Genomic DNA, 27361 nt, shown 5'->3' with positions numbered 1-27361 from the left:
TAATGAAAAAAAAAAAAGTCAACTATACCTTCAGCAAGCTGGTGGCAGTCCTTCATTGGCCAAAATCTGTGCAGCTGGAAGCATCACCCCAGGACAGCAGCTATCTAATATACACGAGGCTGTTACAACACTGCAAGCCAATGAGAGGAGTCAGCGACCAAACACACAACTATGCTTCACCCTTTCTGTTCACAAGTAACAATGCTCCAGCATTTCAAAACTGGGTTTCAGGTGGAATGGGAGAGATCTCTCCCCACACAGCTGATGTGGGGCACAGGGCTGATGGGCTTTTTTGACCAAGTCTTTGTTTGGGTGCTCTTACATGGTGAAAAGACTTGCAGCTGCACCCCGTTTCTGCTGTAATGACCGAAGTACTGCAGAGCAGTTGGGACACTTGGCCTGTCCTGTCACATCCCTTGTTACACTGAGACCTCAGCAGGGAACAGACTGCTCTCTCCTCCAGGTAATTCCCATATTCCTGAAGGGCAGATCAAGCCTGGCAGGTTTTTCCTCCCTGTGGAAGTCCCTAACAACCTGCCTAAAACACAATGCCCTTCTGCTCAGTATGTTGTGACCTCTGTAAGCCAGGCACTAACCCAGCGTTGCTATCCAATTAACAAGAAAATCCAGAGATAAAGGAAGCTGCACCAAAAGAAGCACCTCTCTTCCTCCCTGAGCTGTTCCTGATCTCCTGGATGATGACACAGAGTATGCCTTGGAAACAGTCATCCTGCACAAGAGATCCCTCTGGAAGTAAAAGCTTCTCACAGAGCTTCCCACAGAGAACAGAGCCAGTTCCTTCCCGTTCAGAGCTTAGCAAGCACAATGAGCAATCGAGGCAGAGGTGCAACGCTTCGTTAGCAGAGTGACATACACTGATTCACACCTTCTCAGTCTAGGCTCTCAGGACATTTTGCTACATCAGCTTCTTAAATGAAGACTTCCCATCTCATCAAGGACACCTATGGTTCCCTCCTCAACCCAAAGTGCCATCCTTTTTGTTTTCCCAGAGTGTAATGTCCCAGGAGTCAACCCAGCAAAAATGACAAACAGCCCACTAAGTCCCCAAAAATTTCAAGCATCCCACATGACAGGTTCAGCAGGTTCCCCATACCATCTCCACAGGTCCTTCCATCTGGGACTTGATTCCAAACCAACTGAAATCACAAGGACCAGGCCTTGTGATACACGGCCCTAGCACTTCCTTCATTTCTTCTGAGCAACAGGTAAGTTTTGTTGCTGGCACCATCCACTCCATATCTTACTTCCTATCACTGCCTAAAGGGAAAATGTTCCAGTTGTCTTGAAGCAGACTGCTACCTCAAAGACAAGCAAAAAGCCATTAAGAATTCAGAAGTAAAACAAGAATCTGCCCTCAGCAAGACACACCTTCAGAAATTATTTTGTAAGAGTTCATTTTACTACTAGACTTCATGGCTACAGATCAATCTGTCAAAGAGATTGATAACAAATACCCAGATGTAATCATGCTTTAGATGAGAATGAGCTACTACTAAGGACAAGAAAATTCTTCAGTGCTAATTGAGGAGTAGATTTAAACAACAACCAAGATTCCACACAGACAAAACTGGATCAACACAGATACTAAAGAGATTCCTTGAGCTGAAACAAAATATTCCTTAGCATAGATAAGAAAAATAATTCATCCAAACAGAAGATGTTCATGTCATGTCAATCAGCAAGAAAACAAGCTCCCATCTATTCCAACAACCATCAACACATCTTATACAATCAATCTGATACAACAGAAGATCTGACATGGTTTGGGCACTCAGGAGCCTCATAACGCACTTGGCTGGAGAGACAGATAATTCTCACAATAATTTGCATTTATGGTATTTTCCTCATTGTCTACTGAAACATCATCAGAGTTATTCACAGTGCATGCAAAGCAATGAGGTGTCCCTCACAGCAGTGTTCATGTGTGGCTGGATTCCAGCAGGGTTGTGTTTTCCAAACCATGACGACCTAACCATCAGTAAACAGGTACCAGCCATACAAAAGTTTTACTGTAAGAATTGTACCAATAAACTCCTGGATGGCTTTCTACAGAACTCACTCGTGGTATTGCAGGAATATAAACTCTATCAGGCGATCTAAGGTTACTTGGGGAGATACAGGTTATCAGCAGAACGTCATCTCACCAACACATGGATTGCATGAGAACCCCAGAGCAAACACTGAGACTCACAGACACAGTGGTATCAACTGAAAAAATACACACTTTGCCACACTGTCACTCTGTTCTTGTCATCTTTATGTGAACCATTCCTCAAAGCATGGACACTCACAGTACTTCCATTATTTCTAAGTATATAAATATGTTCGTTTAGTTGTTTATCACATTTCAAAAGAAATAATTGCTCTGTTTTAAATGTGGGAGAAATTTAATGTCTGGAGATAAACCCTTTCGATGAGATGATGTTGTTTTCACACAAGGAAGTTTCCTATGTTAACTCTGGCATGAAGGGGAAGATTTAAGGCTAGCCTGCATTAATTCTGTTTGTTAAATCTGAAGGACAAATCACTAAATCTTTACACTTCCAGTCCAAGCAGTCACCTCCTATCTTTACCTCTGAGAGAACACTGGAATTATTTCCCTGAAAAACAGGCAAGATCCTCAAGCGGCACTTCCAGGTATTGCTTAAAACTATTCCCATCATCACAAAGTTGAGCAACATTTTAAATCTTCCTGTTATGATGCAACATAAAGCAAAGATGGCATCCATTATTCATGTTTTCTGAGCACAACCCAGTGTTAAAAAGCCCTTTGTAGATAAACCCTCTTGCTGTATACCAGGGACTCCAAACTATTTACATGAGGGGGCCTGTGCTTGTAAGAAATGCAGAAAGAGGACATCAAAACACACAGCATTTGCACCAATTGCCTATTTACATTCACATGTCCAGGGGTTAAGTGAAAATCCCGAGTTTCCAAGATGGCAAGGGCGCTGAGGAGAGTCATTCCGGCACGTTGTTCTGGTCGTACCTGATGTTGTTACTACAGCAACAGCACGTCCAGCCTGGCACAGCCCCTGTGTGCTGGGGGCACCCTCAGACACTCCCCACCTCCCTGCAAGGGTGCTACAGCAGCAAGTCCACTTCAGTTACCTGATATCCATAATATAACCGTGGAAAACAAAGGCTGGACTAATCTGTAGTATTTGAAAGAGAGGAAAAACAAAAACACACCTGCATCCATGGGGATGTCTTTGTGCCTCTTGAACCTGCTTATAAGCAACCTCTGCTAAGCAGTCTGAAAGCCCTCTATCACCTCAAAACTCCCTATTCCTTTGCAATCACATAAGCATATCAGAAAACCTCCCCAATTCCGAGTTTGAGTTTGCAGGTATGAGTAGTAATGTAACGAAAAGGAGCACAAGGAAAGGATTGACAATTTTAAGTACAACAGACAGCCCTTATCCAGGCTGACAGGCTTATGAATTATGCTCAGCTACTTTTATATTAGATATTTGAACATTTCTGGTGTATACACATCCTTTCTCCTGTCACTCAGCTAGGAATGAATCCCACTTGCTCATAACAGTTGGTCTAGGCTGCTAAATAAAAAAAAAAAAAGATAAAACAAGGGCAGCTGCCTTCTCAGAGTGGAACTAAAACACTTTACACCATCTTTAAAACCAAATGCTGTCAACTGACTTCAGAAGTACAGTTCCACAAGACTGGTCTCTTCAAAGAAAAACATCGGTAAAAACTTAACTACTTGCGTTAGGGAAGTTGTCTGATGAGATGAAAAAGGAGAAATATACTGACAACAAAGAGTACACAACATTTGCATGCGATTCAAATGCATGATTTTTAAAAAATCTTGAAGGCTTTGGGACAGAGCTACCTATCAGATGGCAGCACTTTAAAAGACAAGAGATAAGAGAGCTTGGGAAGCACCACCCGGGGTTTGGGGCGTGAAATACTGAATGACTGATGGGGAACTCAAAAGGAAAAAGGCAAGGAGGAAAACAGCCACTGGGCTGGGTGACAAACCCTCGGAGGTGTAGAGTGAATCTGTGAGTCATCGGCACTTAATAGAAGTTGAAGCCATGTGAACGCCTGGAAAAGGGCGCAGGGAGACAAGAGCAAGGCAAGGTCAAACCGTGGGAGGAGGAGGAAACGCTGGATCAGGAGCAGGGGAAGAACATCACCAAAGAAAGAGCAACAACTCGTTGGAAGCAGCAGTGACTGTGCAGGGAGGTGATGGAGAACAGGAACAAACCAGGGGTCTGCAAACACTTCAGTGACATAAAGAACATGTAAATAGGGAGAAGCACCCACAGCAGCCCTGGGACAGGGGAGGCTGAGGGAGAGGCGGTACAACCTCACCTTATAAGAGGGACGAGACTCCACTGAGAGCCAGAACAAGTTTTAAAAAGGGGGACAGGAGTTAAAGATCCAACAGGGGATAGTCCAGCCTGCCTTAGAGGGCAAGTAGGTCACTGAGGGAAAAGCCCACGGCAGTGGAAGCAAGAGCAAAGAGCAACGGGCCCAAAGTCCTCTCAGTTACACTTGGGCTCCTGCATGTCCCACAAGCAACAGCAAAGCAGGTTTTGTGGAAGTAAAGAATAAATCCCTCTGGAAAGCCAGCATGGAAAACTGACGCTGACACAAGGAGGAAAACAACCCACAGCATATGCGACGCCAGCTGCCGCTGGAAATATTCTTAAGCTCTGTGAAAAAAGAGGGTATTCATCCAAATAAAAATACAAGCAAACCAGAGCAAAGCTTCTCAGAAGCTACCAATGACAGAATTTGTAATAAAGCAAAAATTCATCTTAATTTGGCAAGCTGCAATGAAGTCAGGTAGGCTAAAACAGCACTGAAGGGGAAAAAAATACAGGCCAGACACCCTGCATCTAAGCATTCAGAGCCTCCAGGGCAGACTTCTCATTTTCTGTGCATTTTGCAAGTAGAGCTAGATGGCTTATCAGCTTCCTGAGACTAACAGGATCAATGTGCAAATGAGGAAGCTTAATAGGAGTAATAAAATTATGACAGCCAAAATAATCAAATTTACAGAGTGCAGACAGGCTAAACAGCAGAAAGGCGACAAATGAAACTCTTGCAAGGGGAAACATTCACCAAGTGAGGCTCCAGCATAATATTAGTAAAGAAGTCTTCTATTAGAAAAAAAAAATAAAGCAGCCCACCTGAGTTCTCTTTATATTTTGAAAAAATAACTTTGGTTCAGCACAACTGTCTCTAGAGAAAACACATTATAAAAAAACTAATCCAGGTGCACAGAAGGCCATACTCCATCACATACAGCATAAGGGACAGCCTTTGGTACCAGAATGTGTAAAAACACATTCCAAAATTTAAATATCAATTGAAAGCCAAACAGGATACAAAAATAGAAAACAAAGCAAGGGAATCAGAAGCAAATGAGCACACCAGCCCTCACACTCACCACCTCCAGTGAAACATCAGCTGTCCAGGCCTGCTGGCTCCAGACACCCCACCCTGGGTTGCTCTGTGCCTGCTCAGGTACCCCCTCACCACCAGGGACATCTGAACCTTCTTTCACACAGGACAGAGGTCTCAGAAATATTAGTCTTCCACATTTTAATAAAAACTGGCTACCAGGAGTGAGCAGGTGCCCTGCCAATGCTCCCAGTACACACAGTGCTTTGACCTGGTCCCATCAGACCTGAGACTGATGCCAGACAAGCCCAAATCCCTGGAACTGGCCCAGCCTGGGGAAGAAAAATCAGTTAAAACCCCAAGGCATAAATGTGTGGGAGATATCTCTTCCAGAATTGCTTGGATTTTTTAAGCTGCTCTACTCCAATCCCCAAATGGAGCATTTCTCGGGAAAAAAAAAAAAGAAGAATCTGCGAGATCGATCTCCCACAAAAAATGAGTAATGACTTCAGCAGCAACAGGGCTGCTCCCCCTCCTCCTTTGCCCCATCAGCCCATCTCTTCTCACAAGCCATCTGACAGTTTCTAATTGCAAGAGGCCACAAACCCTCCTCATTGTTTTGGGGAAACCACTTTCACATGTGTAGCAGCAAAAAAAATACAAAGCTCTTTTTTTTATCCCCTTCTTAATGCAGAAGGTAAATGCTGCACAGCTCAAGGATATCAACAGGGTTCCCACAGACAACAAATGCTGCTTGTTATTAACCAACAACAGCAATTAGATTTCCAGGGATATATGACCATAAAAGGAAGGAAAAGCCAGACTTAAACCCAAATACTGTTAGTGGTCATTGGTCAGAGGCCGTTTCAGATGCATTAAAACAGCTCATGGTGGTTGTGCTCCTTATGTCAAAAAGGGGGGTGTAGTCATACAGAAGCTTTTAGCTCTAATAAACCTCCACAAATATCTTGTCTTTGCATCTTTTGATTTAAACTATCCCCTGGCAAATCATACCTAACCCAGACATGAGGATTTCTTGCTGCTCAGGGAAACCTTCCCATTCAGGCACCTAAAACACATGCAGGATCAAACCGAGCCTCTGCAGTGCCAGCTCACACTGAGCCAGCTCACCAAGTCTGCTGCTGTGTGCACATGGAGAAATCCCTCACGTGGGAATCCACTTCCAGAGAAGCAGCACCACGAGTGGCTTTTCCGAGCCAGGCAGGAATAGCACGTCCAAGCCATTTTTAGGAGTCACTCGAGTGACAAGCACCAACCCCACAGCAGATCCGGGGCTGGCGGGGGCTGTGGTACCTCTTGTTTAGAGACAACAGCTGCCAGGGAGCCTGGATCACACAGCTCCCCTGGCAGTGCCCAGGGCAAGGCACAACATGTGTGAAGCCAGCTCCACACACAGACAGGCCACGATGCAGGAACAGAAGAAAACTTTAAAAATAGCTCCGCAGGAAGGAGTTCGGGCAACTTTAGCTCATCTTCAGAGTCAAAAAAGGAGGCAAGAACTTAAAACCCTTTATTCACACTTTTTTTTTTTACCTTTTCCTACATTTTTCTACTTGTGCACGGCCCGTAAACATTATAGGAACATACTGAATCACCTGGAAACTAATGCCATACAGGCATTTCAGATACCCAAGTGCAGAAATTACAGCCTTAAATTCCATGTTTCAATGTAACAGGCACATTATTTCTACAAGGGCACTCATGACAAATCCATCCCATTTTATTAATAAAACATTTGCAAAACATCCTTTTTATCCATCACAAGGATAAAAGTCAGTTGCAATTAAGAGACTCATCACTTGTATTCATGGCAGCTCTGTGCTTCAGGGCTTCAGGATTAATTCCAGTGCATTACTTCAGACCCTTAAATGTTGCAGACACCAACATCCAGGAGAGCCCCCCATTCACCAGCTTCTCAAATCAGAGCTAAATTTGACAGAATCAAAACACTTCCCTAAAGGCACTTAAAACTGCACTGTTGTAATAGCACAGGTAAGTTGACATATTTTGCACAAAAAACCCCCAAGTATTTCTTCTCTGCATGGACACAAATTCACAGGCTCACCACATCAGAGTGATTTTGGAGAAGAGAAGGCTCTGGGACACATCAGAGCACCTTCCAGTGCCTAAAGGGGCTCCAAGAGAGCTGGAAAGGGACTTTTGACAAGGGCCTGGAGTGGCAGGACAAGGGGGAATGCCTTTAAACTGACAGAGGATGGGGCTAGATGGGATATTAGGAATAAATTCTTGCCTGTGAGGATGGTGAGGCCCTGGGACAGGTCACCCAGAGAAGCTGCAGCTGCCCCATCTCTGGAACTGTCCAAGGCCAGGCTGGATGGGACCCGAGCAACCTGGGATAGTGCAAAGTGTCCCTGCCCACGGCAGGGGGTGGGATGGGATGAGCTTTAAGGTCCCTTCCAACCCAAAGCATCCTGTAATTTTACTTCACACAGCACCACCAGGTCAGTACCTCAGCAGGTAACAGGTTCAGTACGTCTGGAGATCTGGATTCAGAATTAGTGAGTGATTACAGTACTTGGGGCCAGGTTTTGGCAGGCACCCAGGAACAAGCCTGGTTTATAAGCCACCCTGGCCCCACGTGGAACCTTGTCAGAGCACACCTGGCCAGCACTGCCCCTGACACTGCCCCACTGCATGACCAAACCGTGCTCAAAATCAATCCAGCACCACTGGAAATAACAACCTGTGTGCAGCAACATGAAGCAAATTTATTACTCTCTACTGCAGCCCCACTTTGAGTGCCTGGTAAAAATCAAGTGAAATCAAGAATTAACCTAAATTACTTAATTTTAGATGCTGGAGAGCCCAACTAGACAGACTAGGGAGTTTGGAGTTGATTATTCTCTTTTACTTCCTTTTACAATTTAATTACTTAACCTCTTACGGTCTCAGACACTGCAAGCCAAACACTCTGCCTGTGAGAAAAGGCTAACAGACTAATTATTTCTCTTAAAATGAGAAAAAATGGCTTCTGAGGAAAATCAGTGCAGACCCAGGAACTCTGCATTTCTCAAGCTCACAGCTGGTGCCTCCACACTTGTATTTTGAGAATTTTTACCCTTTCTACCACACTGGCCTTGTGACTCTTCCCAAGAAGCCCCGTCCAGGGTGTGGGGCCACAAGTTTACACCATATTCAATTAATTAAAGCAAACAAATAAAAAAAGAGAAACAAAACATATGGAGTGGGAAGGTGGGAATACTCCACCAGGTCATTTCTTTCAGAAGAAAGCCAAAGCATTCCCCAAATCTTTTCCAGCACTTCAAGTCTAATATTTATATTTATCTCAAGGAAAAATCCGTGGGCATCATACACAGAGGTTAAGCCCCAAGGAAACCATGCAAGTCCAGTGAGCCATTCAGAACACATCCATAGTGCTTCACCAGCAATTAAATACTGGCCACAAGTCGGATTTACCAAATCTCTTACTCATAAGAGCAGAAGGGACATTGACGCAATCAAATTGAGAAAAATACTGGTGCAACCCAGCTGATTTTTTTTTTTTTTAATGGGATGGATGATACATAAAAAAATAAAATGTTACAATCACTCAATTCAACAACATCCTGCTACTGGTAAGGGTTATATTTATAAATCAGTACATTTTCATAACAAAATGTCCTATTTCATAGCAGATCCTTCCTTCGAATGACCTCAAGAAAGTTCTGAAACAAAATCCTGCCCAAAATGATCCCAGCTTTGGGGCCTCATCCTGCACAGCTATCCCTACATGAATGCTCTCATTAGATGATGCACCGATTTAAAAGGACTGGCATCTTATGTAAATGGCTGTTATTGCCTTTAATTGCAGCCATAATTATGGGAGTGTCTCACAACTGAGTAAGGTCACATTAAGCAAACTTACTGGAAACTTTGCAAACTGCTCTGCAACACACTGGGCATTTATTCAGTCCCATTGTCAGCTCTAGGAAAAGCACTACAAAATCAGTCGACCCTGTATGGCATTGCTCCAAGTTATAGTTGGTTTAGTATGTTTTTGCCTCATATGAACTAGTTTCTCTGGCATTTGCCAATATAAAAAGTTTAATTCAGAATTAACAGCTTTAAAAATCAAAAAAATCTTAAAGAGTCTTCGAGTTTCTTTGGTATTAACATCTTTTTGTTTTCCTCCTCAGATCTCAAAGAGCCACACGTGCACCATGGGACCTGCTACAGAGCCAACAAGGAGCCAGGTGTTGTCAAGAGCAGTGATGGCAGTATCCAATTCCCCTGGCACAGCCAACAAATCCCTGCTCATGGAAGATGCCAGCACAAGCATCGTGGGGATGACCCAAGCAGCAGTGAAGGGGTTTTAGTTCAGCCACGAAGCAATGGCCATCACTGTGTTTCAACAGCTGAATGGGGGTCCCCCTCCTAGTCCGAGAGGTTCTGCAACACCAACCTTACTGAAATCCCTTTCCATGCCCTGGGCTGGAGTCAGGCATGGAGGAAGCTGGCAGCTGCCTACAATAAGGCTGGCAGGAGCAAAGTGGTGGCTGTAAACAAGAGCAATCCTGTGACTCACTGGGCAGGAGCCGCAGCCACTCTGCACCCAATGACACCCAGTTTTCTGTGGCACCAGGCAGCTCAGGGTCCTGGTCCCGTTAACAAACCCGGGTACAACACCCCTCACTGCCCCATCCATCTCTGCCTCCTCATCCTGCCCCTCGGCAGCAGGAGCGCCTGGTTTATCTTCCAGCCGACATAATACAATTTTCCTGGAAAGTGGGGGAAATTATATCCAAACATAACCATGACTGAGGCTATGTTCAAAAGTTTTGGTGTACTTACGTCACAGCTGTCATCTTGTATTACACAAAGTGCCTCACAAACACGCCAGACCTCGATCCCCAGAGAGAGACAGCCCTTTCCAAGGAAGGCCCCAATGAGCTAGCAGCCAAATCTCACGAAGGAAGATAAAAAAGGTGCAGATTATGTGCTTTTTATGGAGTTGCCCTTAGGAATAAGGGAAGAAGAGCTAACCAGTTGGATCAGTATTTGCCAAAGCACTGGGTTTACACCCGTCCTCAGCCAATGGAGAGCACCACGGCTTGGAGGAGTGAGATGCAAACCCGCCTTCCTACAGACAGTTAAAAAAAAAAAAATCCATCACAGCAAAGCAATCTCCAGAAATAACTCGGCAAGCAAACAGCTGCTGCTACGCTACGATTCCCTCTTTCCACGCCACATCTCCCAAACCTTCCTTGGCCCTGGGCTGTTCCAGCAGAAGCCGCGATTCCCATTTCCCACCGGCCGAGCTTTCTGAGATGCCGGGCACCCTCACTCCTCCGTGGAGCTGGGAGGAAAAATCCCGACCAGGGGGGTCCAGGAAAACACCACCTTCCCCTCCAGCCGTGCCCTGACGCGCGTGGGTCGCTCGGGGGCTGCCCCGTGGGTGGGAACCGGGGGCGGGAAGGGGAGAAGCGGCAGCGCAGCCCCGCTCCCGCGGGGGTCCCGGGGGTCCTACCTCGGTGGCGCCGGCCCTGCGGGCAGCGGCCGCGGCAGCCCCACATGGGCGGCGGGCTGGGCTCCGGCGGAGGCTGGCACGGACCGCACGGGCGCAGGGCCGCGCGGAGCCCCGCGGAGCTGCCCGCGGGTGTGCGCGCCCCGCGCGGGGCGGGCCGGGGCGGAGGGACCGGCCCCGGGCAGCGCCCGCCCCGCCGGGAGCCCCCGCTCCGCTCCGCTCCGCCCCGCCCGGGGGGATGCGGGAGGGGCCCGCGGGGAAGGACGGGGCTCCCGCACCTCTGCGCGGGCACGGCCGCGGAACGCCCGCACCGCACCGAGCCGGCGGCCCCGGTGCGCTCCCCATCGCCCGCTCCCTGCCGGGACCGCAGGCGTCCCTCCGCTGTCTGCTCCCCAGGGCTTCGTGTTTTGTTAAAACGAGCCGGATTTAAAAATAAGCAAATCAATAAATAAGTAAAAATCAAGTAGACGGGGGAGGTGCGGCGGCTGTAGCCATTTTGGAGAGCTGGCTGTGAATGCAGCCGGGGGGCAGGAGATAGGGATCAGCGGTGGCCGGAGGAATGGGGCTATGGTCAGCAACAAGCCCTCAGCCAGGCTCAGAAGCACCCGCGGAGGCAGAGGCGACCCCAGCACTGACCCAGCAGAAGTCACCCCCTCCCCCAAGAGCCTCAGGCAGGGCTGGCATCCACCGCCCAGGGAGCCGGAGCGCTCCCAGGTGAAGCCAATCGGGGCAATTACAGCCTCTACGTGCATTCAGGGCACAGCCACCCACCTGCTTTGGGCTGGAGCTTTTCCCTGCCCTTGCCATACAGCATCCCTGAGGACACACACAGCATCCCTCGACACGAGCTTGAGCTTAATGACAGAGATCCTCTAGTTCCTTGCACCATCCTTCGGGTGATACCGAAGCGTGTTTGTTATCTTGTTCAGGTTGGGGCAGGTTATTTTCATGGTTGCCTTTCCTCACGGCTTTGTAAGTTTGTTAGGCTGTCCCTCTGAGGTAGGCATGAACTAAATGGGTGCGTGTAGAAGCTTCAGAGCTGTTATCTCATCACACTGCTTATCCTGCGCTGCGGTGAGAAGCTGGAGAGGCAGCACTGTGCTCAGGAGAGAGTTATCTGTACCTTCTGCCTTTGGCCTGCAGAGATAGGCAAACACAAGTTTGGGGAGGGGGAAACACCACTGCAGATGAAAGAGGGGCCAAACTGAAAATGAAGGAAGATTAAGGAAGCATCACTCTAAAGCCACTTATTAGTGAAAAATCAGAATAATCACCCCTTTAAGATGAAAATGGTCGACGTAAGCAACAGAGTTAAGATTTTGTTTGATTTTGGTTTTGCCTAAAATTCACATGCAAATTTTCTTTACCTTGTCAGGATGTCTTTTCATCTACCTACACACCTCCATCCTGCTTCCCAAGCTGTCTCCAACTGATATCAACTCCAAGTTTACTGTCTGGACAGCTGGTTTCAGACCCCCACTGGTAACATAAGCATTGTAACCATGCTGGCTCTGCCTGGGAATCACCTGATGCTTTAAAACTTTAGCTAATAAAGTACAACTTCTGAACTGCTTGCAGAATTTAAGCCACATGAAAGAAAGGGTGGTTTGTTGGTGTGGTTTTTTTAGACAGGGAGTACTGAACGCTTATCTCCAGGTGATGATGCCTCCTGCAATGAGGAAACTCGGCGGCTGAGGTCAGTACGATGCTTGGTATCACTTCCTTCAAGTGTGTGTGTGGTGACTCAGAGCAAGGGCTGTGTTACTTTGGTCTGAGAGACCAGGCCCCTACCACTTCTCCAATCCCAGGCTCCAATCCAATTCCAGCCCCTCTGGTAATCTGATTTTCTAGGAACTGAGGGCAAACGTGAGAGAAAAATGTTCACTGTTGATGCAATGCTAAGGAATGCTTCCTTTTCTTTTGGGTAACTGTCAAAGTAAGATTCAGCTCCTTGTGCAACCCCTAGAGCTGAACAGCTTCTCCTCGAGGTGCCATAGTGTAAGTGTTGGGCTCTGTGGAGGTGGAAGTCACCTGTGTCCACCTTCTGGACAATACTTAATCCTTATTAGCACTCTATGATTTCATCTGAAGTAGTAATGATTAGTTTGCTTTATCTTCTTAAGGAGTTCAAGTGACTTTACATAACTGTGGGCTTTTCTGCATTAGCAAGCTTTGTTGTCCACTGCTAAGACGTGAAGGAGGGGGTTGATGTGGTGGGTACTCACAGCCAGCATGTCCCCGTGCTGTTCTGGAGCAGAGCATTTGTCACTGGCACAGATGGCATAGCTCAAAACTTGATTTAGTTAACTCTGGTTTTGGTCACTGACTGCTTCCAGCTTGAAGCAAGGGCCACTGCAGTTGTTTGAGAGTTTCTCTGGAAGAAGAATTCTGAGCCCTGGGGTAGGAGAGAGGTTTCATCTGCTCTCCCCTTGAAAAGTCTTTTAGTCACAGTTTCTGGGCTTAGTGAAACCTTATCCCCATGTTCTCTTAAAAAAAAAAAAAGAAAAAGAAAAGAAAAGAAAAAGAAAATAAAAACAAAAGAGGTTTTTTTTGCAGCTGGCATGAAGCAGCACGTAGTGAGGCAGGGCCAGAAATGGAGCTTGGGTGGGGGGGGTGGGCACTGCAGCAGCTCACCTTCCTATCCTCAGCCTTAAAAACAAAGAGAATCCAACAAAACCACCCAGCTGCAAGGATTCTGCTTGGTGTTGGTAAAAAGGTACAGAGTGACCCCACTGTCCCACTGGCCAGTGAGATGTGGCTCGGTATCAGCCAGAAACTTCCGCTCCTTTTGGCAGAACAAAAGGTCTGAGTACCTGCGGTAAAGGCAGCCTGTAACCCTGCACGGGCTGGTGGGCAGAGCCTCACGGGGCATCAAACAGGCTTTTCTTTCAGTGCTTTTTCTCTTCTGCTTAACCGTGTCTATCCTCCTCCACAGCATTTTTTTCAAGGTGGGAAGGCACACCTTAGCCTTTGTGTGCAGCAGCTGCACTCCCAGAAAAGCTGTACTGCAGGATCCCAACTGTGCAGAGGACTTCAGTGCTCTTAGAAGCAAAGCACATTAAATCACTGATAAACCAGTGCAAGTATTAATAGCAAAACTTGCTAGAAATCTTGGGTTTTGCTCAAGATCTGTGTAGCCAACCACTAATGAGGTTGTTGAGATTTTGTCCAAACTGAGGAGGTATAGTTAATTTGGCAAGAGGAACTAGGAACAGACATAAGGGGAAAAAAAATCTGATAATTTATTTGCATTTAGGAGAACTCAGCAGGAGAGAAGCGTGTTCAAGGTAAATACTCACAGCTTCTGCCTGGGATGTTTGATCCTAGCTTGTGCTTGGATAAACTGAGCAAGCAGGGTCATCCCTTTGGAAAATGTTTGACTTAATCCTGTGCCCTTCTCAAAAATAATAGTTAAATTGGAAAAACTTCTGCACTTACAGGCCTTGGAAAGTATTTTGCCCTAAATGTGGCTTTGTGGTTTCAAAGAACTGAAGAGAAGGCCACAAAAATATATTTTTCCTTCAGCTGCTTGGCAAGGAAAAGCATCTGACTGGGCTTATCAGAACAACGTGGCTGGGGCAGGCCTGGACTGCCTGGGGACACCAATCCTACTGACTGTGTTTTTCACAGGCCACATTCCTCCTGCTCTAGTGTGAGCCAATAATTTTTACCTCTGGATGACAGTAATTCAAAGATGAGTAAATCAACTGGATTTTTGTTCCTCAGCTTCATCGGAAGGTTTAAGCTGTTGGGTCCTTTGTTAAATTCCTTGGAAATTGGCCACATGCAGGATTGCACTGTGTTCAGTTCAGCCAGATAACACAACTCTTTCTTAAAGATTTATTTGCAATCCTTACCCAAATTTTAAGTGTTCAGGAGAAGGATAAAAGGCAGAAATAGGTGAACCCGCAAGCAAAAGTTCATACAATTATTCATGTAGTCATCTTGTAGTCACTATTCTTGCTGTACCTTTTTTCTTTTCCCTTCTCTGAGCTGTTTTTTCTGTCCAAACTGTAAGACCTTAAAAATCAGGTGTATCCTTGTCCTGAAGCATAGGAGCATGTTAAGGTACCCCAAGACTGGAGACTTAAGATGTTTGGGAAGTCTTATCTTTTTGAGTGGGAATTCTCATCTCCAGTCTGGTCAGACCCTAAGAGCTTGCTTGGCCTTTCTCAGGCTCTTTGGAAGAGCCAGATCTTGTTATGTGCATTGCTGGAGTGCTTGTTGTGCTATTTTTACACTGCTCAGTTTTTGTATGTGCAGCTGTAGTCAAGTGTTGCTTCTCGATCCCAGACAACTGAGATTTTCCATAACCTTTGACTAAAAAAAAAAAGTATCTTTAATCACAGCTCCCCTTCACAACAGGCAGCATGTAAGAAGATTATATAAATATTATATTAAGCACATTTTTTGGCAAATTGCTTGCATTGGTGTTGCATTTCTTTCCACCAGTGTCTGTGTGGTGGAAGAAATAAACGACGAGCTTGGACCATAATGGAAGTGAATACTCTGATGTGTATCTCTTCTAACTTGGGGATTCCTCATCAGTTAACTGCCTTGTTAAAATAACTCTGACATCGATTTATCTACCAAGAACCCAGATCAGGGCATTTTAAAGATGAGTCTCCTTACCCTGGGTTATTGGTAGGTACTTTGTGATAAAACTGCATAGGTAGAAACAATTTTTTCTTGCTTAGAAAACAAAGATAAGGCTTTTTTTTTTTTGTAGCTGGCAGAAAATTAGCATTCATACTATGCCTTCTAGCCACAACTGAAGTGGAAAAGGTTTCATGACCCTTCTGACCAACATCCTGAAGGTCAGCTCCAAGTAGATTTTGGTGGCAATTCTTCTTGGGCTCACCTGGTTTCAGACAGTGATGGGACACAGATGACAGTTTGTGAAGTTATTTCATTCAATTTGAATGTAATTACTGATTCAACAAATTCTATGAGTGGATGAACAAGTGTTAATCCATGAAACAAAAAGCAACATAGGTGTTTGTCCATGTGAATAAATGCAGCATGGATTTATGACAGAGAATCTGTGTCATCCATCTAATTTTGGCAGGGTGGCAGAGGTGCAGAGAGAAAAGGGTACCTTTGGAGGGTTCTTCTGTTCTAGGCCAGTGATTGTGAAGAGTCACCTGTGCCCCAGGAGCTGGTTTATGCAGTCAGGGAGAGCAGACCCACATTCAAGGGCCAACAGCTCCACTATTTTATCAAAGACAAGGAAGCAAACACCTACCTCTGTGTTTATTCTGCTGGTGCTTTGCACAGCACACACTCCCCAGGGCACGTCGGGTGCTTGTGTTCAGACATCCACGGTGGTTCTGCATCAGGCACTGTGATGGTGTGAGAGATTCAGGCTTCCAACACCTCTGCCCTTGCTGTGCTGGATGCTGCCAGTTATCCGTGTCCTCTTACTCCCCTTACAGATTTGTTGCTATGGTGAGAAAAGCCAAGCCTTAAATATTGAACTCCCTGGTATCTCAGCTGGTATCAGCTGTGTAGAGGTATCAGTTGGTGTGTATTAAAACAAACAAGATAATAAAGAATATATGCCTTGCACTTAGGGCAGGTTCTGCCTCCAAATTTTGGGCGTTTTTTTCCCCTGCTTCAATTCCAGCTTGGTTTGTTTTTGCTGAAACTAACCTTGAGCTCTGCCCAACAGCACAGAGGATTACAACTGTTTATGTCTTAATTGGGGCATAGGAACAGTAACCTGTCAAATCAAATTTTTCCTCCTGAGAAGTTACAGTCAAATGCAGGACAGTTCCCACAAAATGTTCTGCTACATTATTTGGTGTTTGCTTGAAGTCTGCACGAGCAGATTAGAGCAGAGTTTGGAGCACTGTACAGTTTTGTGCTTAACGTGTTACTGGAGGAAAATGAGTTTACAAGGTGTTTTATACAGCACAAGCCAGCAACTTCACTCGAAGCACTCCCAAGACCTCACTCTGACCCTCCTCGGGCGGGTGATAACACTCCTGCTGATTTACTAATGCCAGCACAGGACACTGATTACCCTGTTTTTAAAGCCCCAGGGTGGAAAATAACTAGGAGGGGAGTCGCTGCCAAATCAGAGCAGCAGAGATGCTGCAAATAGGACGAGTGTTCTACCTCTGACAGTCCCACCAGCAGTGAAAAACACAGACTACACTTTTCTTGAACAGAAAACGTGGCACCCCACATACCAGCCCTGCATGAGGCTGGCCTGGAGCACTTGCAACAAAGGAGCTGCTGCTGCGCCCACATTCTTGTGGTGAAAGTCCTGCTCTGGTGCCCAGCCCCAGTAAGGGCAGATTAAAAAAGTTATGGAACAAAGCGGGACAAGTTCTCAAGTGCAGAGGCATTTTTGTTTGTGTAACCTAAAGCAAGGTCTGCTGTTCGTGCTGGATGTTTAAACACTTGCTGAGAGCCCACAAATGGTGCTTCGGGGCTTACGGTTTTTTTTTTTCAAGTAACTTCTGAAATTGCAGTCTGATGAGTCAGAGGAATGAAGGCTGATATTCCTGCTGGTTCTCGGAAACGAGGGATGTTAAATCCAGGGCAGTAGCAGAGTCTGTGGCCCCTGAAGAACACTTAGATCTTTCTTAAATACGCTTTGTTTTTTATAAATATTTTCAGATCTTTTCTAGAAATGCCTGAGCAAGGGAAAAGGTCTGGAGTGGGTAATTTTCAAACACAAAACAGAGATACAAAGATACTGTAAGGAAGAGTCACTTTCAGTTTAGGTAACTGGTAGCTTGAAAATTTCGTGTTCAAGTCAGTGCTGCTCTGAGTGACACTGAGGAGGGCTGGGATACAGAGTCTTGTATTCAAGCTTTGGAAATTATTTCTGTAGGAGCTGATGTTTCACTTTTGAAACAGTAATCAGAAGTGAGCTTTGACATTGCACGTGGAAAAGGAGTGGCAAGTTTTAGTTAAAAGCATTAACAGGAAAGCGGTGAAGCCTCAATGCTATTGGCGTATGGGGGCTTTGCTTTACTCAAAGCCAATGAAACTCAGCTGCTCTGGGTAGCACCTCAAGCTGCTCCCAGGCTCAAATGTCACTGGAGGCAGTTTCTGTGCTGCTGCCTCTTCCTCCTCCTTCTCCTGGTCTCATGTTTCTCTGAGGTATCTCTGAGTCCTCTTAGCTGCTACTGCTGGGTGAGCTGCTCACCCAGCTTTGGGCACAGCAGAGCAGGGTGTGTTTGGGAGTTCGGGGGGCTTTCTGCAACTGCAGCTGAACAGAGTGACCAAAACCTGCCCCGGGCTGGCAGAGCACCCAGCCCTCCTCTCTCCCTTCGTTCTGCCATGTGTTTGCACGCCCACAAAGCGACCTGAGCTGAGTGACCAGCCCTGCGTACCACAAGCCTCCACTGCAATGTGAGTGGAATAAAAGGCATTTTAAAGATCCACTTGCCATCTCTTTAATTTCAAGCCATACACTTGCCACGATCTGCTTTTGGGAAGGATTTATTTCTTCCAAAAGAGGCTTGTACTTGTATATCAGGAGAAGCTCAGCAGAAGCTCTGCAGAAGAAGTGGTTTGGAAGGACCTGCTTCACATACTCCTGGCTTTGGTTTTATGGCTTCTGTCCAGATGTTTGGATGAAGTGAAATGCATCAGCAAATGATAGCTAGTGGGGTCCTAAAACAACTGGGACCTCAAAATGCTATCACCCCCTTGCTCATCTAACCATAGGTGTGGGCTGTTAATGCAAGACAAAACTGAAAACAATGTCTTAATGTCTGACTTAACTGATTTCTATACCAATTCTGAGTATTTTAGTCAGAGAACAAGGCAGATGAGAACTTTTCTTATTAGGTAAATAACAGGCCACTAATTTCCTGCTTGTATCTGAAAAACCTGTGAGTTGCTTGGAAGGGCTCCCTTCAATCTGTTTTTAATGCAAGACTTAATCTACACCTTACCCTTCAGCTGAACTACTTATGCCCTGATTATATCAAAGCTTGTAAAGGCTCCTCACTACAACCAACTTCATTCTAGATTGTAAAATAATCTTTCTATCTTCAGATCATTCAGCAGTTCAATTGTCTCTGTTTGGGATAGTTAACCATGGTAAATACTTAGGATTATTTTTGGAGATACAAGGCTTAAGCATCCTAGACAAAAAATAGTGAGTCATTGAAATGAAAAACTTGGCAATGTAAGGACAGCTCTAAGTGACAGACTTCCCTCATTTCTTGGAGCATTTCTCTAGAAATTGATTTAGTGTAAAACCTGTAAGGCAATGGACGAGCAAGCTCTGCACAGAACAGGTTCCTCAGTCATTCTGAGCACGGCAAACAGGAGCTGCAGTGACAACACCATGAGCACATCCCACTCGAGAGCTGTAGAGCAGCCAGAAATGTGACCCACACAAAGGCCCATGCCTGGATTACTGCTGGCTCCTCTCCAGCTCACTCCTGCCGAGCGTGGGCTGGCTCCGGCACCGCGCTGGGTCTGCACAGCTCTGCACATGTACGGGTTTTCAGACCGGGAAAAAACAACCCAGCAGATGTTCAGTGCTTCCAAATTGTCTGCTGGCACCACATGCAGTGTCTTTCTAGTCTCTATTCCTCAGAGTCTGGAGTAAGACAAGCTAAATTACATGAAATCCAGTGTCTTGGGTGTGTTTAGGTACAGTATGAGAGGCAAGGACAGAAGAAGAGCTACAATAAGTAGGATGAATAAAGCAAATCCTCTTACACATTCAAAGCTCTTATTTGAAAGTGGCAAACTGCATTCATGCCCAAGTTTGCATTATTTCAACGACAAGAAAAGGAGCTGCTTCAAGAAATAAGGGAAGTCTGTCACTTCCCAGCCTCATTTTTCTTTAAGAAAAGCCACAAACCCACACCTGGAGACAGGGTTTCTGCAGGGCTTCTGTGGCTTCTGACAGTGCCAGAGCCTCTGCAACTCCTGAGGAAATGTCTCTTTCCTGATGCCCACCTCAATGCTTAGTTCAGTTAATGGATTGAGATAATACTGTCCAGGAGAACCTCAGACCAGCCCCGAGTTAGGCACCAGCAGCTGAACACTTGAAGCATATTAAATTACCTGCAGTTACAAGCACACAGCTCTGATCCCTTCCAGGCATAAGGAGGACTTGAAATTCATGGTAATTTTCTCTGTGTGAATAGCAAGGTGAACTTTGCTTTCAATTTCAGCATTTAATACAGAGCAAATATCAGATTCCCTGTAGCTTGGGAGGAGTGTGAGTGTTCATTTAAGTTAAATCACATTTCACATACAAAAAATACAAAGATAATATTGTTTCCAACATTTGCATACAACATTTACCAAGATATCTCTGTAAGAATTAGATAAAACTGTTAATTCTGGGCCAAAATCCAATTATGACTAATTTTTTCAGGGGCCCCCAGCTTCTCAAAGAGCTTGGTAATAATAGTGTATGTTTCTGAAAGCTGTGACTAGGGAATCCAAAGGCCTAATTATGTCTCCAGTGGTATATTCTCAGATCCTCCTCGATGTAATAATAAGAAGTGAACATAAGAAATGTAGTAACTCCGCAGTGATTTACGTTAACCAGCTTAAAAATTAAGGGTACAGCTTTGTAAGTCCCCAGAACACACACAGTGCCATGCAGTGCAGTCCCAACAAGGAGAGATTACCTGAATTAGGGCCTAAAATCAGAGAACTGAGCATGTGATTCCCCCACCCCAAGATGAACATCCAGATGAAGATTCCAACATCTTTATCTTGGCTGGGCCGGAGTTTCATGCCTTCTCTCAACTGCTTTGAAACAGGTATGGTTAAGTCTGTGGTCTGGGTTACAGAGATCAGTGCTTTTGCTTATCATTTGAGGGCTGAACTGCTTTGCATGTGGTTATCCAGGGAAAATCAAAGTGAGGGCACTGGTTTCACTCCACTCCTCTGTGCACAGTGAGGCGTTGGAGAACACACTCCCTCAACTGCAACCACACAGGCACATCTTTTCATCCCCTTTGGCTCCACTCTTTGGCCATTCCCCATCATTCCCCCTTTTCTCATCCTCCTTCCCCATCATCCCTCTTCCTATGTCTTTTCCCAAGAATTTTCTTTTTTTCTTGTGGTTTCTCTGAGGCATTACATCCCCAGACCAAAGGACAGCCCTTGGCAGCATCACAGGGCACCAGTGGTGTTGCAGGAGGACCCTCCCACCCCAAAACATGTTGCATCAGAAGACAAGGAGATGCTTGCTGGTGCTTTCTGGTTTTATTAACAGCCCCACAGCCAGGTTCTCAACCCCATGGCGAGGGTGCTGAGGTAGTGTCACCCCATCTGCCCCAGTGTTCCCACAGTGCGAGGATTGTGGGAGGGGTCACTTGGCAAAGCCCAGGGTGTCACAGCGGGGTCCCTGCCACTTGTCGTAGCACTGGCAGCTGAACTCCTTGGCCAGTTTGGAGATGTCCTCCCCAGGCTCCAGGCTCTGAGCCACCAGCCAGGGCTTGCCAGAGTGCAGGTCGATGGTGAAGCGGGAGGGGTCGAGGTGGAGGTAGCCCTGCTGGTTGCCCTGGCGCACGCAGCGGCCCTGGCCGGAGCACAGGGTCTGGCTGCACAGGTCAGCGCTGGCCGTCACATTGACGATGTAGTGGCCCAAGGGCCCCTCCACGTAGTCCTTCAGCCTCAGGCAGATCTCCTGCAGTGGCGTTTGGTGTCACAGCCCTGCACAGCTGAGGAACGGGGGGTCCCAGCTGGCAGGGACCTGGTGCCACCCTCTGCACTCACCTTGGAGGTGCTGTAGTCCAGGCTGCCCCAGAGGATGATGCCAGCAGCGCCCTGAGCCGCGCTCTCCCCGATGGTGTTCATCAAGTCCTCCTGCACCCTCGGGGAGAGGAGAAGTCAGCAGAGCCTAAAGCCCCCACACAGCCCCAGCAGAGCTAAAGACTCCCCAGTGCCAACCCATCAGCCCAAGAGGTGCCCCCTATCCCCACATCCCCATCACCTGGGAAAGGAAGTCCACGGTGCGCTCGAAGGCGATCTGGGAGTAGGGCAGGACGGGGATGCCACTGTCAAGGATTCCACGCTGGACAGCGAAAGCCTCGGCCACGCGGTGCCGGACGTAGGCGAGCACCTTGTTGGTGCCATTGAGGCAGAGGGGCAGGTAGATGCTGGGGTAGAGCACCCGGCTGCTCTTCCAGAGCCACAACAGATTCTTGTTCCTCTGCTGCTCCACCTCTGGGCATGTCCCATTGTAGGGCAGGCTATCAAAGTCATTGTTGTAGCAGTCAGGGAAACCATAGAAACCCCAGTAGGCACTGGGATGGAGGCTCTCACCCAGCCACAAGGTCTTGTTCATGAAATCGCGGGCGCTCTCCTCAAACTGCTGCTTGGCCATCTCCTCCACCTCCTTGGGAGGCCACTGTGGGTGCTGCTGCTGCACCAGCTCCTCTGACTTCTGCTGGTAGATCTCCATGGAGTCCCAGTTGCGGATCCACAGTGGGCGCCACTTCTCCCAGTCGATGACAGCCAGCCCACCATAGTCAGGGTTGGGCAGGGTCACCTTGATGTCCTGGGTGGCCTGGTGGATGTGAGTCTCCAGGCTGGCATTTTGGGGGAGCCCCCCGTTCACTGGCACCCCATCAGATGTGTAGTAGGGGAAGAGACCGATCTTGTTGCTGTAGAAGAGAGTGATGTCCTGCCCAGTGAAGGACTGATGGTCATTGGCCAACACATCAAAGACCTCCAGGTTGAGGGTGACGTTGTACTTCTTGGCACAGTTCTCGGTGGGGATGTTCCAGATGGTGACAAAGGGGCGGTTGACGAGGACAGGACCGGGCCCCCCAGCATGGGCCAGGGCAGGCAGGAGCAGCAGGAGGACCCGGCAGGACCACACCGATGCCATGGTGGCTGGTGGGCTCAGGCTGAGTCCTGGTGCTGCCTTGGGGAGAGCCGGGACCTGGGCAGACCTTGATGCCTTTATCCCCAAATCAGGACCGGCATTAATCCACACCTCCGTTCCCAAGCGGGGCCGGTCGCCAAGGGTGACCTCTCCCACCTCCTCAAAGTCCCCGAATTTATCAGCAGCTGGAGCCCAGCTGAGCGGCCCCGGAGTGGGACAGCCGCGTCAGCCCCGCGTAATGACCGGCGGCGGCGGGCTCGGCTGGGAAGGAATGCGCAGAGTCAACACCCCATGACTGGCCGGCGATGAGTGGGCTGGAAAGACAAACAGACACGGACGGGGCGGGGGGAGGAAGGTCACGGTGATGGACGTGGGCTGCGCCGGGCGGGCGTCGCTCGGGAAGTGGCGAACGACGGCCATGCGCTGGCGAGAGGAGGGCACTGCTGGCAGGGAGCTCCCGGCACTGGGCAGGACCGGCAGGACACAGCCCGGGGTGGCACGGGACATTCCCGCGTGGGCACCGCGGCCAAGGGACGGCACGGCCTGGGGCCAGGAGGTACAGGAAGCACAGCACAGGACAGCAGCCACAGAGAGCACGGCATGGGGACACTAACAGCAGCCGAGGGGCGTGGGCAGGAAGGCGACTGTGTCACGGGGGGCCGCTCCATGCCCACAGGCACCCCTCAGGGCACGGCAGTGCCCGGAGAGGCTGCACGGGCACAGGCAGAGCAGGGCAGCGCCGGGGACACCGGTGGCACAGGACAGCGGAGCTCAGGGACGCTCGCGGCCCAGGGGGGTTCCCCGGCCCCGCGGGGCTGTACCCACCCCCGGCCATGCGCACAGCACGGTGTCCCCACACGGCGATCCCGGTCCCGGGGGCTCCAGTCCCGTATCCCGGACACTGTCGAGGCGCTGGGGCGGGGCCACGCCGGGAATCCCGCTGGGGGCGGGGCCGGGGCGGGGCCGGGGCGCACGCAGCCTCCACGTGGGTGGCCCGGCCGTGGCTGCCCACGCGGCTCCGGCTCCGCGGGGCTGCTCCCGCCCCTCCAGCGCCTTCCCCGAGCGGCTCCGGCTCCGCGGGACACTTCCCAACACTGCAGAGCTTTCCCCGAGCTGCACACCAACCCACAAGGCTTCCCCGCCCCCCTCCCCGCCGGTTGTGTCCGCGCGTGGAATGACCCGTGCCCCGCCCCAAATCATCCCACACCTCTGTCTGACCAGCTTTATTCGAGGTAAAGCACTTCAGTGTAGGGCAGCACACGGGGGCTCAGCACCACGCAGCACCCGCTCCCCGCCCCCGTGTCCCTCTTGCCCCCATCCCTCTCCTTACAACAGGAGAGGGGTCCCCCTCCTCCCCCCATCCCCATAAGGGGCACCTGCACTGCAGCAGGGCGGGCAGAGATGGGACAACCACACAGCTCTCCCCCGCCACCACCACAGTGAGGGACAGCCCTCCATAATTAGCTGCCTCCCAGGCAGCGTAAGGATATCTTAAATAGGCTCCTCCTACACAGAAAGGGGTAGCTCAGTCCAGGGCGTGTAGCACCAGCTTGCAAGCAGCAACAGCACCCCAAGTCCCAGCGGTGCCAAAGGGCCAGGGGCATCACTGCGGGGCCCAGCGCGTGTCTGGCAGCCACTGCCCTGCCAGCCCTGGTAGCAGTGGCAGTGAAAGTGGGTCCGTAGGAAGAGTATGTCAGCAGAGGAGAGCTGGCCCTCGGCCCAGAAGAGGGGCTGCTGGGGGTGGTCGTCATCCCGGCGCCGCAGCTGGAAGTTGGTAGAGTTGAGGTGGAGGAAGACATCAGCATTGCTGTCCTGGCGCAGGCAGCGACCCCGGCCCTGGCACAGCGTCGTGCTGCAGAGCTCTGCTGCCGTCGTGACATTCACAATGTAGCGTCCCAGGTCCCCCTCCAGGTAGTTTTTCATGATCTGGCACAACTCCTAGGGAAAGGGAGGCACCAGGGGCATGTTGGTGTGACCCAGGGAGAAGTACCTCAGATGGACAGGACAGCTCAGCCACTGGTCCTCCTCAGGGGGCATCTACCTCCCACACTGACCCCAAACTTACCCGGTTTTTGGTATCAACTGCATCACCCCACAAAATGGCCCCAGCTGCACCCAGTGCTGCGCTCTCTCCGATGGTGGAGATCAGGTCCGGCTGTGGGGACAGGGTCTGGTTAGTGCCCACAGACGCCATGCAGCACCCACAGCCCCAGCACAGTGTGCTCCAAAGTGTCCACTGCAGGATCAGCAGGACAAGACCCAATCCCTGCTCCAGGGAAAAGGGACTGTCCCAACAACTTGGGGACAAGGCTTCCCAACACTGCCCTCCTCCTCAGGGACTAAGCCAGCACAGCACAGGGGCTGGGGGCTCACACACCCCAGGGTTCCGGCTGCCAGGACCTGGGAGTCCTGCAGTACTTCCCAGGCACTTCCCTGGTGATGGTCACCATCGGTGCCAGTCATCCTGTTCATAAGGGAAACAGTTTGTGGCACCCCATCATCCAGCCCAGAGAGGAGCTGAGCTGGGGGTCCTAGAAAAGGAGGCACCCCTCCTGCTCCCCAGGACCAGCCCCATGCCAAACGGTGCTGCTTCCCACCCACATGGGGGGGTCAAACCATGGGGTGCCCGTAACACCATGAGTACAGACACCAGCCTCCAGAGCCACCCTGCTCCACGGGAGCAAGGTGAGATACACAGGCAGAGGAACCACCTCAGCTGACCCCAAAGCCCAGATGCCCAGGGCTTGGAATGAGGATGTCCCAGTGGTACAGCCCTACCTGGCTGAGCACATTCAGCTTGCGGATGTAGGTGGGCCGGGTGTAGACGAAGACAGGTAGGGAGTAGTCATCATGGTGCTGTTGCGAGATGCGCATGGCCTCCATCACCCGTGCCCGCACAAACTTGCGGCTGTTGGGAGTGGAGTCCAGGAGTGGGTCGAGGTAGATGGAGGGGTAGAGCGCCATGCTCTCCTTCCAGAGCCACTCCAGCTGGTCATTGCGGGTCTTCTCCACATCTGGGCACTGCCCGGTGTAGCTCTCCTTGTTCTTGCTGTAGTCATGGTTGTAGCAGTCAGGGAAGAGGTAGAACCCCCAGAGCTGCTTGGGCCGGAAGCTCTTGGCCTTGCGCAGGGTGCTCACCATGAACTCCTGGGCAGCCGACTCGAACTCAAACACTGCCTGCTTGTTCACCTTCTCACGGGGCCAGGTGGGCTGACGCCGTAACACCAGTTCCTGTGATGCCTCCCGGTAGATATCCTTGGGCTTCCAGTTGCGAGCCCAGACAGGCCGCCACTCCTCCCAGTCGATGACGGCCAGCCCTTCTTTGGTGGATGAGCGGATGTACTTGTCGATGCCCTCCTGGAGGCGGGCGAGGTGCTCAGACAGGCTGCTGTTTTGGGGGACACCACCATTGACGGCCACACCTTGACGGTTGTAGTAGGGGTAGAGTCCCAGGCGTTCCTTGTAGAAGATTGTGAGGTTCTGCCCCACGAAGCCCTCGTTGGGGGAGGCGTACAGGTCGAAGATGCTGAAGTCGAAGGACACCTGGAAGCGGGGCTTGCAGTCCTGGGTGGGCACATTCCAGGCCACCAGGAAGGGCCGACGGGTCAGATGGGGGGTGGCCGAAGGCTTCTCGGGGGGCTGCCGGGCCAAGGCCAGCAGGGCCAGCCAGGGCACAGCCACCGCCGCCGCGCAGCCCCCGCGCATCCTGCCCGACGGGACCTGGGGGCGGCGGGAGAGTCAGAAGGACGGGCCGGCAGGAGGGGGTGCAGGCAGCGGCCGATCTGCCCGCACCCCCCAAGGCAGACTCTGACCCAAGTCCTCTCGCGGGGCAGAGAGGTCCCGAGGGGTGCGGGCAGAGCCCCCGGGTGGGGGTGCTGGTTCTCGGAAATCCCGGTCCTAAGCGGCTTCGCCCGCTCGCGCTCCCCCGGGTGCCGGCGCGGCGCCGCCTTTGTTCGAGCCGGGCAGACAAAGCGCCGGGGCGCGGCCCCCCGGCGGCCCCGCTCCGCTCCCGCTCCCCGCGCGGCTCTCACCGCGCCTCAGGCCATCCCCCGCCGCGGGCTCCTCCAGCACCGCCACCTCCCCCCCGCCGCCGCTTTTAAACCTTCCGGCGCGCACCACCCTCGGGGGCGCCGGCCCCGCCCCCGCGCCCCGCCCGCAGCGCGCCGGGCTGCTGGCACCTACCACCGCGGAGCCCTGGGTCTCGGGCTCCGAGCCGACGGCAGAGCCCCGCCACACACACACACCTCCGCGGGGCCGCGGGTACCGGGCACCGGGCACCGGGGAGTCACCCCCCTGCCCCGCCGCGATTGGTACGGCCCGGGAGGCCCGCCCCCCCCACGCGGCGGAAGGGGGCGGGGCGGGGCCGCGGTTGGGGCCGGCAGGGGGCGCCACGGCTTGCGGGGGGAGCGCGCGGCTGCGGTGGCCGCCGGGGCGGGGGGGTCCCCAAACCGCGGTGAGCCCGGGACGGGACTGTCCCCAGGGGGATGGTGGTGTCCCCAGGGGATGGTGGTGGTCCCAGGGTCATGGTCACGCCAAACCCGTAGTGACCCCAGAATGGTGGTGACCTCAGGACGGTGTCCCCAGGCGGTGGTGACCCCAGGGCGGTGGTGTCCCCAGGATCATCATCA

The 27361-nt window shown here is 50.3% G+C and overlaps 3 protein-coding genes across 7 annotated transcripts in view; all 3 read right to left on the bottom strand.

Moving 5' to 3' along the window:
• LOC104683218 (6-phosphofructo-2-kinase/fructose-2,6-bisphosphatase 4) overlaps positions 1–16254 on the bottom strand; it is a 56236-nt gene extending 39982 nt beyond the window's left edge. For 2 of the 5 annotated variants that reach the window (XM_010389945.4, XM_019280385.3), the window contains exon 1: positions 11675–11753. In XM_010389945.4, the coding sequence (XP_010388247.2) occupies positions 11675–11738 (64 nt within the window). In that variant the 5' untranslated portion in view covers positions 11739–11753. Of the gene's footprint in view, positions 1–28; positions 117–10906; positions 11000–11674; positions 11754–16148 lie in introns of those variants that run through there. The other 3 variants (XM_010389946.4, XM_039558721.1, XM_010389947.4) reach the window with 3 other exon arrangements.
• Positions 16255–21084: 4830 nt separating this feature from the next.
• HYAL1 (hyaluronidase 1) lies at positions 21085–23877 on the bottom strand. Its single transcript, XM_039558743.1, has 4 exons — positions 23559–23877; positions 21837–23047; positions 21620–21709; positions 21085–21530 (listed from the first exon to the last, which is right to left on the bottom strand). Exons 2-4 carry the CDS (start codon positions 22734–22736, stop codon positions 21213–21215), a joined length of 1308 nt encoding a protein of 435 aa, XP_039414677.1. The 5' UTR covers positions 22737–23047; positions 23559–23877; the 3' UTR covers positions 21085–21212.
• Positions 23878–23941: 64 nt separating this feature from the next.
• On the bottom strand, positions 23942–27006 carry HYAL2 (hyaluronidase 2). Its single transcript, XM_039558737.1, has 4 exons — positions 26916–27006; positions 25512–26453; positions 24799–24888; positions 23942–24671 (listed from the first exon to the last, which is right to left on the bottom strand). The coding sequence occupies exons 2-4, from the start codon at positions 26436–26438 to the stop codon at positions 24240–24242; spliced, it is 1449 nt and encodes a 482-aa protein (XP_039414671.1). The 5' UTR covers positions 26439–26453; positions 26916–27006; the 3' UTR covers positions 23942–24239.
• Between the last annotated feature and the right edge of the window lie 355 nt (positions 27007–27361).

This window comes from Corvus cornix, chromosome 12, assembly GCF_000738735.6.
Source record: "Corvus cornix cornix isolate S_Up_H32 chromosome 12, ASM73873v5, whole genome shotgun sequence".
Lineage (NCBI taxonomy): Eukaryota > Metazoa > Chordata > Aves > Passeriformes > Corvidae > Corvus > Corvus cornix.
This window is presented reverse-complemented; position numbering and strand designations above follow the sequence as displayed.